Below are 15347 nucleotides of genomic sequence, written 5' to 3' on the forward strand. Positions count from 1 at the left end.
TTTTGACTCACATTTTCACAATTTTCTCGAAAAGGTGTTACATTTAACTAAAACCTGTTTCTCAGATCAATAACCATTGCATATCTTCTAAAGGATTAAACTAGGTTTACTGATTCATGGACAGTCAAGATATACTTATTTGAAAAGGGGAGAGTCTTCCCACTGTCTTTAGAATATTCTTGCAATCTTAATAATTAACTGCTTTTTGGATTTTGATAATAAATGTACTCTGTCCATAGGCTCTGTATTCTTGATATATCTTGTTTTTCAGATGCTAATGTCTCCATTACTATACTCCCCCCCCCACTTTTATTGACAGATAGAATATGTCTTTGATTACCAGTAGGTAGGTACACAGATGGAAGTTTACTATTTCAGTATAAACTGTTTACCTTTTGATGAGTAACAAGTTGATATAAAGTACATCCATACTTAGTTACTAAAGGAAAGATAATGACCATGCATAAGTGTTTGTCTCATATCTAGTGCAGGAACAAGAATTCATGATGTGTATTGCTTATAGGATATAATTTGGGATGTATTGAAGTGCTTGGATGGGAAATACTCTTATGATATATATCTTATATCTATTATCTTTATTCACAACTATTTTTGGTCAATACTTTTAGTATTTTTTATGAAAATCAGTTTTTTCATTTCAAGTGCAGGAACAAGAATTCATGATGTGTATTGCTTATAGGATATAATTTGGGATGTATTGAAGTGCTTGGATGGGAAATACTCTTATGATATATATCTTATATCTATTATCTTTATTCACAACTATTTTTGGTCAATACTTTTAGTATTTTTTATGAAAATCAGTTTTTTCATTGAATTTTGTTATGTTTTTAACCTAGTCTACCTTTTAAAAAGGGAAAACAATCATTTTGTTGTGAAAAACCATGGTTTAGGGACAAGTGAAAACCACAGATCTTGTTAACATATTGACAAAAATAGAATATACATGTATTCTTCAAACTTACCTACATACTGAACTTTATATATCAATTATGTTTCAAACATTTGAAAATTTACACCTATTACATTTATAATGTAAAACAGAATTTCATTATGAAATTGAAAATTCAAAAATGTTATTAAAATAAGATTTGTTAGAGAAAAGATGTATTGTGAAAATGAGGAAACAGTTAACTACCAGTGTGGGACAAATATCATTGAAAGATATGAGTCATTGTGTTTCCTCCCAATCATTATAACATACTATTACATATATATTAATTTTACAATAATGTAATCTGTAATGAGGATGTTTGTGATCATGTTCATCATATGGGGACTGACTTAATTCAAAAAAAGAAAAAGACAATTTGTAATTTGTCGTGAACAATAACAGGAATATTACGAGATTCAGATCTGTATCAGTGGATGTTGGTGTAGGATTTTAATAAGGTTGATTAGTTAGTATTGGAATAATATAATCAGGATTTCCATCAAAACAACAGTTTAATTAACACTGAAATGTGTTGTGACACAAATCGTCCTCGTTGACTTTTTACCTTAATGAAGTGATAACGATTCCATTTTAGAATAAATCTGATTCATGTTTCCATGTCAATCAAAACAGCTTAGAATGACCATTGGATGTCAGATAGAAAGGGCGACATTTACTCTGTGTCAGATGGCAAACTACGATAACATTTAAACTTCTTGTTATTTTTTACACTGTATGAACTAAAAGGATTATTGGGATTTTGAATTTAAAATAGGTAGTTAGTTGGACTTGTTAGCCTCCATTAAAAGTCCATTGTTAACTATTCCTTCTGTTTACTTGATATAGAAATGTGTTAGGATTAATGTGACGATTTGTAGATATACATATTATATAGTAGAATGTATAGTGCCTGAAGGATTGCTAACTTTATATTTGATCAGCTGGTAGCTTTAGATTAATGGATTGTTAGAAATTTTGTCACTTGATTTTTTAAGTAAGTAGACATTTTGTTGTTTTAAGTTTCTCATATTTTTCTTTAATTTTTCATTAATTTCGAAAAGTCTCATTATTTGATTTAAGAAAAACATATAGATTTTTTATTTTTATTTGTTTCCTATTAAAAGCTTATGTGTACTATGCATTATTGTATTTGTACCAATATTTGAATTGGTTAGGGCAGCCTATGTTGTACATTTGATATTTCAACTTCAGCCTATTAAGAGGAGAAGTGAGTGCAGTGATATATATTTTACAAAGCTTTGTTTTTCTCTGTAAAGTCCCTTTGATAAAAATATCAAAGACATCGATACTTCACTATTATAACGTGGAATTTTTTCATAAACATTTAATATTTAACGGACATTTTATCTGTGTTTTAAGACGTTAACACAATAACTTTTGAAGTAACTCATGAATCATTGTATTTATTAAAATGTTGATATACAAAAAGATGAATTTATTTGGCTTCTCATTCAAAGGTAATACTAATAAATGGTTGAGTTTTCATTTTTTCTTGACATCTCATTCCTAGGATAAAGTTTCCTAATAGAACTTTGATGATTGTTGCCATTCACTTCCAATCTCATCTTTGAATGAATATCATACCAACTCTGTGTTTCTCTGCGTCCTCATTGTGTAAACACCTCTTGTTTCCAGACATTATTATACCCCCACTGCTAAGGAGAGGGGTGTACTGTTTTACCCTTGTCTGTGTTTCTGCCATAACATGTTTTTCTGCCACTGTTTTCTCAGCTACTACTTATCACAGTGGCTTCAAATTTTAACACATTCTTCTTGTAGGTATGCAATATTGTGGGATTCATTTCAGGAAAAAATTGGTAGCAGCTTCCTGTTTACCAATGGTTTTGTTTATTATCCTCCTATCTTGATAGAAAGTGGAGATATCACTTATGAGCCATCATTCACAGATTTCTTTTTTATTCTTATAACCACAGCAGATATTTTCCTGTGTTTACAATTGCTAGAAGATATTTCCTTCATTGGATTGTCTTGTTTAACATGGCATCACTGATTTATTCTGTTTTTAGAATGTTTTATCCAATTACCACTCACATGTACTTGTAAAGAGATAGTGTCAACTGTATTGTGTATATGATCCTACCATTATGGAATTTTATCAATAACAAAATGCAGAAATATGCATCTGCATATTATATAAGGATAATATAACATTGATATAGGCCTAGGGATGGGATACAGTAGATAATTACTGGAGACATGTACATTGTTACAGTGAATGTTATCTAAGTTTATACCAGGGTTGTGGGAGATTCAGGATGGGAAATATAAATCTTTTACTTGAATCTTATCTTGACTTGTATGTTCCTGGGTATAATCTGGTCAGTGGCATACAAATATATCACTCCTTTTTAATATAATTTTATTGTAGTTTTTCAATTGTACCGCTAGATATTTGTGTCAAGTTGTTGCTTTCAATAATTCCGGAGTGTCAAATTCACTTTCCAGAGTTGGACAGTGCTGGACTTTTCCAAATTTCAAGACAATGATCCATTTATAAAGTCTAAAGTCCACCATAATGTGTCAGTTAAAATCTTCAAGCTTGAAGACCTGGTGATTGAAATTTCATAGTCCAAGGAATTGAAAATGAGAGTCCAGGACATCTGACTACAACTTTTTTAACCCATGTAATGCTGTTTTGAAGTTGACCAATATTTCAGTCTTAACATATTGAAGTTTTTTTAGATACTTTAATTAATTTTTAGCTGTAAATGTAGATACATCTTTCAAAGAAGGCTATGACATGCAGTGATAAAACATCAGCATAATATGGAACCATAGTACATAAGCCTAGAATATTTTGACGAATTCATTGTGTCCTTTTTAGACAGTTTGGTTAAATACATCAAAATTACCCCTATACTGAACTTGCATGAAATCCATGGAAATAAAACAGATGTTCTTTTCATGTGTAAGGTTTGGCCTCCACAATCATCTATGAAAAAACATAAATACTCAAATTTTCCACTAAAATAAGGAAGTTAAGACTGGAGGCTTTAGAACTGCTAAATATTGTTCATATTTGTTTACTTTTTATTTGATCTGTATACAAAGCTGTACGATACTGACTGATACTGTGGTTTTGTCATAATATCAAAATGTTCAATTATCACATGTACTACTACATGTACTTATAACCTGATGACTGAATGACAGTTTCCATGTAGCTTTTTGGTATTTAAATCATGTTACTTCGCTTCCTCTTCCATATTTTATGTGATGAAAACTGGAGTCTGTATGCCTGAGGAATTATTGTCAGCAACATTTCACTAGAAGTGTAACTTAGATAATTAGCTTTGTGATGTATTGTAATAATTCAGGTGCTCTGTATATTATATCATCTGTATGTCAAAAACATTCTTACTTTGTCAACAATTAGTAGACTTTGGGTTTTTTTTCACATGTCTATCAAAATCTGGATCTGTCAACCATCCATTGTTTCTCTTATGTTTTGTAGGATAACTATATTGTGATTCACAGAGGCTACAACTTGTGTTAAACTGATGAGCAGTTTTGGAGATATTACTTAGAATAAGGATTTAAAGAGAACTTTACAATGAGTGTGAAATTGAAGTGGAGTTTATTATATATATTTGCTGTATTACTGTCTGACGTAAATGGTAAGCAACCTAAATTGTTACTTTAGTATATAATGCTTTATTCTAATTGTGGAATTTTGCTTTTTTTTTAAATGAAAGATATTAACAATTTCTATCAATACATTAGAAATCTAGAGGTGGATCTAGAGATTTTGACAGAATATTATATGGACTTTTTGCCTAAATTTTCCACATAATCAACAGAATCAACAGAATTTTCCAACTAAAAACTCTGTCACTATTTTAAATCATAAAATCTGACATTTAAAAAAAAAAAGAAGAAAAAAACAAGAACAGAAATCATATGAATAGATTCGTTAAAAATAGAGTAAATTGGGCAACTCTTGCTGTACCTGTGTATAATGTTTCCTTATCGTTCATTGAAGACCAATGGGTGGCTTTGGGTTGACATTTTCATCCAGGTGGGTTGTTGACATATACACCATACCTATTTTCGTTTTACTGTATTTATCATACATTTTACTCTGTCATCAATGTCTGAGTTTGATTCTAGTGTCTTCTTTTTGTTACATTCAGAATGAATTTTCTGGAAAAAGGGGTGTATTTTCCACCAGGTTTGTGATTTGTTCTTCAATTTTCAACAATTTTCAATTTTACATAATAATTTCCATGCTCTTAGATTTCATCCCTGATTAGAAAACATTCAGTTATATATACATGGTATTTTGAATGTTCATTTAAAGGCAGCAATTAAATATACATTGTATAATTCCTGTCTCCATTTCTATGAGTTCAGATGAAGTTCAGACATAGATTTTTTTCGCATGTATCCATTCAGATGATTAGGTATTGTGTAGCGAACCATGAATTCTTGGTGCAGTAATGTCATAGTCACTTTTTTTCTGATAGGTTTATTGGCACCAGTACCTTGTTTTGTTGTGACTGTGACATTTCTGTTAATACCAATTAAAGAAGGGTATATAAAGGGGGGTGAACGACCCTCTTGGTAACAGGTCACCAGGAAACCATTGCTTATACTAGGCTACCAGTGCATCTAATTCATGGAACCAGTTTTGGTGGAGTCTAGGTTTTGGTTATCTATGATTTTAGTTTTTCCTGTCTGCTTTCTTTGCTCTACCTTTTACCATTGACTTTCTAGTGTTTAATAATCCTTTAACAATACTTTCCCTTGATTTTGCTTTCACTTGTGTCTAAATTCTGTTTTTGATTTCAATTTGTTTAAAGAACACCAAGGATTTCTTAAAACATTCACATACATGTAGATGTTTCATTAAAAGACGAAGTTAATGCACATGTTCACAACAAAAGATTATATTCCATTCTCACAAAAATAATGGCCAACTACTACTCTTTGCTGATCCCTTACACAGAATATTGATGTAGAATGCTGCATCCAGGTTACACTAGATTTATGTGGATAATATTTTAAGAAGTCTATTTGCCCAAGTAAATTATGGTGAAAAACATATACAACTAGACATTACATCACTTGTTTGTTAAGTGTAAGTGTTTGTAAGAATCAGGTAATATGAGAACAATCAGAAACATGCATCAAAACCCCACCAATCTGACAATAAAATATCATTCGAGGATGTTTTCTCTATTTGAAAAGACTGTTATTTGATCTCTGCATCATTGGATTTGCTCAAAACTTTTTCAATAGAATCTTAGAAAAATGAGATATTGACAGAGTTTTCTGCCCTTAAAATGTTCATTTTCAGTGCATTTCAATGAAATTGTATCTCAATTGGCTAGCATGATATAGAAAATCTTGTCTGTTTTCCTTGATTCTGATGGTGCAAATAGTCAAATTATACTATCAAAATGATGTTTTTTTTCATGTCATGTTTCACCTACTGCCTGATTCTTACAGGGACTGATACTTAGCAGACAAATGTTAACTTTCAACATAAATGGATAGGTAATTCTTCTAATACATTTACTTTTTATAGTTTTTTTTGGTACAAAGAGATGAATTGATAAATATAAACACCAAGCATTGTTTACATTTTCTGGCTACTGTTCAAAATATTTGACAATTTCCATATTGTTTATCTATTAACAGTTAACTGAGCCACATTCTTACCATGCATGTGCTATACCAAGTCCTGATTTGCAAGGTCAAAATCTTTGAAGATGATGTGAAATTTAGGCTCCTCTGGACCCCTTTCATTTTCCATTTTCATTTCATTGTTTAAGGTTGTCATTTACAAGATAAACTCCTAAAATTAAGCAAACATACTTGTAGGGTGCATACATGTGTATGAAATGATAAAACAAAACAAATTCATCCATGTTTTTTAAATCTATTTATGTTTTTATACCCTTTATAATACCATAACCAGGTCTGCCATTTTACAAGAAATCGAAAATTTCATGATGAATTTTAATTATTTTTAACCACAGTGTTTGTAATCACTTTAGGAAGCTACCTTGTCTTTCTTTGTTTCTGAGTTTTCAATTCAGAGTTATAGGAATGGATTTAAAGCAACAAAAAGAGTGGGTAGGGTCTCTTGTCCTTCATATAGATGATACCAATAACTCTGCTACATCTGTCTATTGTCTTAACTATATATCAATATACCTATCACAGTTACACAAAAAAAGCTTCATGCCAAGAAAAAGGCATTCCATATGCCTATTTAACATTGCCTAATTAATCAAGGGTGAAATGTTTCATCAATAATTCACTATCTACATAAAGACCCTTCTAGCCTTCATTTGGCTTGATACAATATACAGCTAATCATCCAGAAAATCATTATCTCATTAAATGCCATTTATGTCCAGACACTAATTATAAATTATATTGGTCAATTTAGGATTCCTATGGTCATCTTAGTCTATTGTAATTATTTGAGAATTATTTTGGGCGTTATGATCTGGAGTAATTATTTTCATTTCATTATAATCTGTCACACTTTGACAATATCAATTTCTCTGTAATCTGCAGTTGGTGTTTATTTACTAAGGTTAAAGGCATTTGTAAATTATTTACAAGGAACTTGATGATACACAGAGTAGACCCTAGCATGTTGATTGAACCTTGCAGCAGGCATTTATTATTTTAACTTAATTATTTGGAGTGGTTAATTTTAGAAGCTATGCAAACTGACATGCTGTAGACACATATACTGTGTGTATAGAATGAATCAGGAGTGACAAAAAAACATTAAAGACAGACTACATAGAAAGATCTGGCATGGGGGAGACGGTGGTCTGGTCCCTTTTTTAATATAGAAAATCACTGGAGTGGGCCTTTCCCTAAGCCAGTAAGTAACCCACCCATCTCTTTCCAAAATTTCTGGATTGACCACTGGAGTGACTTGTTGAATGACAATCCCTTAAATTCTATGAAACAGTTTTTTTAAATAACTGTAGTTGAGAGTAGCTTATTAAACTTTAAATTTATGACTTTTTCTAACCTTACGGCTTACTCTATTCAAAATTTTGATAATTCAAAATGAATTTAAAACATTGAACCTGTCCAAAGAGACTACAAAGTATAATTAACTTCAGCACTACAGACATGAGGGCCACAATAAAATCTGTCCTCCACATCCCACTATCGGTGGTCCCATTGTCCATAGATCACCTGTCATAGGTAGATTAACCCTTAATGTTGTATTGACTGACCAGGTAAAACCTTTCCAGATAAAAATCTATTGTTCCCTCGTTAACAATGTCTAGTTCATCTTTATGACTTTAATTGTGTTCTTTGAAATTTCTTCTTTTGACAAAAGTTATTGCCTTTACTATAGCTTTTTATCCATTAGTCACATAAAAAGGGGATTAATTCCATAAAAGTCAAATATTGGCTTGGCAGTGCTTGGCAATGTGTTAACTTTTTCTCCATTTGAATATTATTCTGTGTTTTATTAGCTGCCATGTTGTAAATTAAATAGAAAAATTTCAAGCCTGATAAGCCACAGAAAATCTATACAACTAGTATAAAATACCAAAATTGTAACAAGTTACAAAATATCTCTTAGTGTTTCCAATCTAAAAAAAGCTAGGTGAAGAGAAAGGTATTTCGAAATATCCTATTTCGCATGACATGAACTAAACTTATAAAAAGTTCTGATAATCAGAGAGTCATTGGTAATAATGAAAGGGATATTTTGCATAGTTTGGTTTTTTTTCCACTAATTTGAGGGTGGACAAATAAGGACAAAAAATACTATAGGAAATTGTACCAATACACCCAATACACAAAAAAATACCTTTGAATATGTTTATTTGACAGAATCTTTGAGTATGTTTATTTGACAGAATCTTTGAATGTGTTTATTTGACAGAATTAGCAAAAATTGGCAAACAAAAAATGTCTATATGTTTGTATTTCTTTAATCCATTCCCACAGTGGTACTATCCTATTCACTTTTTGCAAACTCTGCTGTTTATACCTTAAGATTTGAAAAAAAAGATTGTCCTGTTATGTAATACTGTTAAATCTTAGTATCTGAAAAGAACTATCAAACTACAACTTGTTTTAGTGATTGATTTATTTTTCAATTTTTAGAATCTTTGTGTTGTTCTGAAAATATTTTACTAGTAATTGACAAAAGCATGAAGGAAAAGGATATAAAGATAAAAAGGGTTGTGGATTCCTTTTCCCGTAGATAAGGGACATTATGGATTCTTCCTTATTTCCAGACAGTGTTACTATTTCAGTGGCTTCCAACTACTTTGTGGTTTTCTTACTTTATAATAGACTTAACTCTATTCTAATCATACTGAGAATGGCATATCTGATCAATCTAGCCTTTTATAAGATTTAAATGTGCATTCTTTTCCACTGCCTTGTGTTTTCCTCAATCTATCTAAATATATTTACATCATGGTATTGTTTGGTTATTGTCAAGGACGCATATAAATTTAAACAAAACTCTCCCCCAAGATATTCATTGTACTAGTTCTGAATGGAAATATCTGTTTACCCATTAATTAGATTTTCTCTCACCTGAAGCCACAGGTGTACATCAAAGCATTGTATTACCTTTCATAATACAAGGTTAGAATATTTTACACCTAGCTTGGATTTAACACCCATGTTCAATCAGCTAGAGGACAAATATGGCAGGATTTTTTCACCTGTAAAAATCTTATTGACTTAATGTAAAATAAAACTCCCTCTTTTCCCTTTATTAAGACGATAGGTTAATATGATAAGAGATACGAAACCACAATACCAAAACCTTAACAATAGATAGCAGTTAACATCTCCGGTAATCTTATCCAACCACATAAATTACATTTGTTCATCTAATCCAACTGCATGTGATGCAAATTAGGGTAAATGATGGTAAATTGTAGGCTTCAGGTAGAATGAGCTCTCAGGTGTGCTTACAGTGCAGATTAATGTGTCAAAATAAATACCTCTGCTGAGAGAGGGATATGTACCAAGCGTGGAGGGTTGAATGCATGGGACAACTTTCAGAATACTTCTTGCAGTATTGAAATGAAACTTTTTTCAAAACAAAAATGTTCCTCATCATGAATTTTTACAGACTTAAAAAAACATGATGTTTTTCTTCGTCATATGCAACTAACTTGTGGCACTCAAATTCATCGTAAACATTTTTCATTTAAATCAAAATTCTGTAACCAGCTTAGAATTTCGATGGTAGTTCTATACATATATTTTAAGTCATGAAAAAAAAGGTGAAGAGCTGCTAAAAGTACACACTCCCATGTAGGATGAAGAGCCTAAATATTGTTATAATTCTGTGCATATTTCAACAAGTATGGAAAATAGTTACATGTAATAGCTCATAAAAATAATAGAATTCTTTGTACATGGTCCAATATTTTCATGAAAATAGCCAAAAAGATAATTACTGAATGCAAATGCTTTAGATTTTACATTCTATCTTGGTTTGAAGTATCCTCTTTTAATCTTTCATAAAATAAACACATTGAGATACTTGTGATGATTTAGAGGAGGGCAGATTGATCATATTAGAAAATTGTAAGTGTTGATCAATATCCTAATTAAACAATAATAGCGGCAATAAGGAAGGAACCATTACATCATCAAGTATGTGTTTGCACTCAAGGGTGTAACCTGATGGTTTAAAGGGGCTTTTGATTTCATAATTTCATTAACATCTGATGCTTTCTGTAATCATAACTTTCTAATTACAAGAGGCAAGTTTCCAGAAATGTATTTCTTCATTTTTAGTGCACTATTTTGATTGTAATGCACTTAAGCTGTTGACTTGACAAAATATGTTCTGATTGTACAATTTACTTGTTCCCGTAGGAAAGTCTTCATACATTTAAAACAAAGTTTTTGGTGTTGATTTACCAGTGGTAAGATTATAAACGAAAATGTTTAACTACTAATATTATGAAAAGTGTAAAGCTGAAAGTGCACAGCAGAGGTGGAGTACAACACAAAAACACCAAATTATACAAGTACCCACACACAGATGCTAGATTACCAGAACATACTATTCTCTAAAGAAAGAGTAAGCTATCATGGATTCTGGTATATACATGTACATACATGTAGATAGTTACAGCGCTGATGGTCTGAAAGATTCGTTCAGTATAAGTGTTTTTTTTTTATAAATAGTTTCATTTTACTCAATCTGGTTCTGAAATACCATAAAATCTTTAGACAGGGTACATTGTAACTGGACTAATTCCAGGAATAAGGTTTGTCAAACTGTGATACATTTTCTCAATGTTTGTGTAATACTTCAGAAATATTTTGAAGCCTCCACCTTTTAGTACATTTGTTATTTACAGGTATACACATCTGTTGACAGGAATGGCTGTTTAAATGTTTTTGATTGACACAACTAACATTTATGTTGTCATTTGACATTTAGAGATTTTTTCTGTGTGGTAATTGTTCAAAGTTTTATAACAGAACAAAAAACCATCCATTTCAATGTACTACCTGGTAAAAATCTAAAATATTTATTTCCAACCAATTTGAACCAAACTTGGTATGAATGTTCCTTGGGGTATCCTGCATAGAACTGATATGTGGATATATCTCCAAAATGGTTAGGTTTAGCCAAATTCTGACATAGGGTAAAAGTGTTCAGCATGATGAGATCTATCTGCGATCAAATTTTTATTTTAATCTATTATGCCATGTATTTCTTTCAAAAATCTCCTCTGACACTATTTTACCAATTGAAACAAATTCAGTATGAGTGTTCCTTGGGGTATCCTGTATAGAACTGAAGTGGTTTTTTTTTATCTGTCAAAAAACATGGCCGCTGTTACTAAAATTAGAACATAGGGGTCAGACAGTAGTTTTTCGCATATATCTCCAAAACCATTAGGTTTAGCCAAATTCTTTCAATAGCTGAAACAATCCTTATTCTTAGGACTACAAAAGTCTTTAGGCATAAAAATTGTCAGATGCCTTCTTATAAGAGTTATTGTCCTTGACAGGGGAAAATGACAGGTTTTTTTTTTTTTTTTAGTTTTCATCCAATGTCTTGAAAACTATGACAGATTTACACTTTCATTTGCTGAAATGATCCTTATGATAAGTCCTACCAAAGTTTTCTTGAGTCAAAATTGTTGGACAACTTCTTGTTTAATTTATTGCCCTTGAAAGGCAAAATTCAACCAGGTGAGCGATTCAGGCTCCTAAGAGCCTCTTGTTCCTATCTTAACACTTGGATTTCTGCATCTTTTATGAATCTGGTGGTCTTCTGTAAGACATCTGCTGTTCTACATAAATTCTTTTGGATTGTTGTTTGTAATGGTATATCAACATAAATCCTTATGGATTGTTGTTTGTGGTGGTACATGTACATGTATATCTGTTGTCCAAATTCCTTATGGTTCTTGCATGTCTATAGAATGTGGATTATATCTCTTCTGCCTCAGCACAGATGTCATCGCTCTGCTTAGATGCTGGTTTTGTTTGTTGTGCCGTTTCCTCAGTCTGATAATGACAGTTTAGTCAGGTCTTGACGGCTGGTGGTAAATATTTTTCTGTTGGGGTTTACTGTACAGAGTTTGAAGATGGTTTTTAGCTCTGCTTTGTTACTGTACAATTCGGATGATACCTGGAACATTGCAAAACACTAACAGATTTGTGAATTCCAAATATTCTTTCTATCTAATGTATATAGATGTTTGAACACCATAGCTGCTGTAGTACAGTGTTATTATCCTTGTGGATGACTACCCTGATCTGTTTAGGCAGATCTTTGTCAAATTTTGACGGATTGTTTGAATAGATCCTGTAATTTTGATTTCAAAACTGATTGAAATACAATATATTGACCTTAAGTGATCATTTTGATTTTGAAATTCATTGCAAACTTATGTTTATTTTTCAGGTAATAGTTTACGCAATAGAAACCCAAGGAGGGGAGATCATATCAGAAATACTAGAATAGCTTATGCCTGTGAGGACAGTACCATGCATTTGAATTGTACATCGCAGCATGGTGTAATTAGAATTATACGAGCAAATTATGGTCGCTTTGTCTTGTCAACCTGTAACCCATGGTCTGTAACAACAGGATGGGACTTGCAGTGTTCTTCCAGGGATTCCTATCGCATAGTAGCAGAAAGGTACATTTTAGTTATAATTGTATCACTGATGTTTCACTGTTTCAATATTCTATCCCAAGACTTACAATAGTTAGAGTAAAGGATTGTTTTGTCATTGGAGAATTATCTTTGTTGGATTATCTGGACTTTCTCTTGTCATAAATATGATCAAGTAAATCTTGTTTTTATTTCTACAAGACAATCTTCTCATTTATATTGATTTTTCTGTCAACTTTCAGTTTAAATGCTTATTCACTATTTGTTAACTTTCAAAACTTGTGACCTTTGTTGTGGTATAATATCTGTTTGGTTCACTAAGTAACATTTAGGAGTCTTCAGTAGCTTCTAACAATCGAATTCAATAGAATTTTGTTGACCTATAACCACAGGATTTCTAGGTACTGGTATATTAAGATTGTTTTTGTACTTTAAAAGTAAGATACCAATGGTATAATATCAATACAGTGAAACCTGTCTTAACCAAACCCTGAAAACCAAAAAAAAACCTGTCTAAACCAAATGCTGAAAAAAAAATTAAAATCCTGTCTAAACCAGACTCAGATTAGTTTAAATGCATTTTGAACCGTGGTAAACCAATTGTGTCTAAGCCTGGCCAATTTTAAAAAGATGTTTGTCTTAGATACATTTTACTGTATCTATAATAAGATTGGAAATATATAAGTCGAAGTATTTTTATTACCCTTCTGCCTTGTGACACGTACAATTTCCTTGAATAGCAGTCACCAGATGTTGTTGGAAATTTATATTTTTGTTGATTCATTCTTAATCAGGAAAGTTAGTGCTGAAACTATAGCTATGGGTGTTGTCATACAATACAGATGAAATGATATTAAAATTGAAACAGGCAAAACACTTGTGATAAAAAGCCCACATCTGATGAGTAAAGATAGCCACTTGAGGCATCTCTATTTAATGAGGATTTCTAGGGGGTATTTCCCCATTCTGTACCAATTCGCTAAAGGTACAGGATATATAAAATTCATCAGAGTTTCCCATTTTAAGAACTAAAAGGCAGTGACAAGTCATGGGAAATTATTTAGCATTGGTATGCCTTTTTCTTTTTGATCTATTTCCAAAAGCTAGGAAAGACACTTTTGTATCTATCAATTTATAAATATCAGTGAAGGATCCAAAATACAAACATAAAAATTGTAAAATGGTTGAATACTGAAGATTTAGTACTTCGTAATACTCCTGAAATGCATACAACCCTAGGCTAGAAAATCCTTCATGGCAGAAAATCAGTGTAGAGTTCACATAGTTATCACAATACACACATAGTTATCACAACATACATCAACACAATGGAAAGGATACAAAAATGTAAAACTCTAGGAAAAAAAAGAATTTAAACTGTAATGTTAAAAAAATAATAGATTTTTCCAAGTTATAAATTAAGTTTCTAATGAAACAAGGTGACGGGAATGTATCAAGTGTTGTGTGATGTAACCAAGAATGAGATAGTATTTGGTGATAGGGTTAACACTGCTGTTTAATACAATGGTATTGGTTGTATACGTAGGTGTGATTGGAAACCTTCTTGTACACTTGTTGCATCAAATGGGGTGTTTGATGATCCTTGCAAAACTACGCAAAAATATTTGGAGGTTTTTTTTATATGTATAGGTAAGGAACATGCATGAGAGGACGTCATGCATGAGTGGTGATGAGATATATAGCAGGACCAAGATATTATGATTTATTAGTTTTCCCTATTTACAATACAAACCTGTGTTTATGCATGTTTTTCTACAAAACTACATCATTTGATACATTTGCATGACGTGATGGTGGTTTTATATGTCATACATTATACGTATCTAATTTCATTCATAAACTTCTAATATATCTAAACACAAATAATATTACTTCAATTCAACAATTTGTAACTGACATATAGTACCTGAGACATGCATTTTTTACTTTATAAACAATAAACTTGATGTACCTTTTTAACTGGTAATCAATGAGTGGGCTGTATCTCTGGCGAGGAAAATTATTTCCGATTCCTGCCGTAAACCAAATGACAATGATTATAAGATAGTTATCGATGACTAAAGACAGTTTCTAGAATCTATTTATGTGGCCTCAGCTGGCATCATCTGAAGCTTTTGTTTAAGGCTACAGTGAAGTAAATGATTTGTCTCTGCTATTACAATGTGAATTTCTCATTTCCGATATTCCTTTTGAATTTGGATGCAGAAAAATGTCATTTC

The 15347-nt window shown here is 31.5% G+C and overlaps 1 protein-coding gene across 14 annotated transcripts in view; it reads left to right on the forward strand.

Annotated features, from left to right (window-relative positions):
- The window catches only part of LOC148629431 (adhesion G protein-coupled receptor L2-like), a 57852-nt gene that overhangs the window by 17531 nt on the left and 24974 nt on the right, over window positions 1-15347 (forward strand). For 8 of the 14 annotated variants that reach the window (XM_088550951.1, XM_088550911.1, XM_088551016.1 and 5 more), the window contains 2 exons: window positions 4452-4614; window positions 12894-13131. In XM_088550951.1, coding sequence (XP_088407077.1) covers window positions 4551-4614; window positions 12894-13131 — 302 coding nt within the window. In that variant the 5' untranslated portion in view covers window positions 4452-4550. Of the gene's footprint in view, window positions 1-1750; window positions 1950-3210; window positions 3316-4201; window positions 4315-4451; window positions 4615-12893; window positions 13132-14653; window positions 14758-15347 lie in introns of those variants that run through there. The other 6 variants (XM_088550970.1, XM_088551007.1, XM_088550978.1 and 3 more) reach the window with 5 other exon arrangements.

The sequence above is a fragment of the Perna viridis genome, chromosome 1 (genome assembly GCF_037379345.1).
Source record: "Perna viridis isolate PV_CMFRI_1.1 ecotype Kerala chromosome 1, ASM3737934v1, whole genome shotgun sequence".
NCBI classification, from domain to species: domain Eukaryota; kingdom Metazoa; phylum Mollusca; class Bivalvia; order Mytilida; family Mytilidae; genus Perna; species Perna viridis.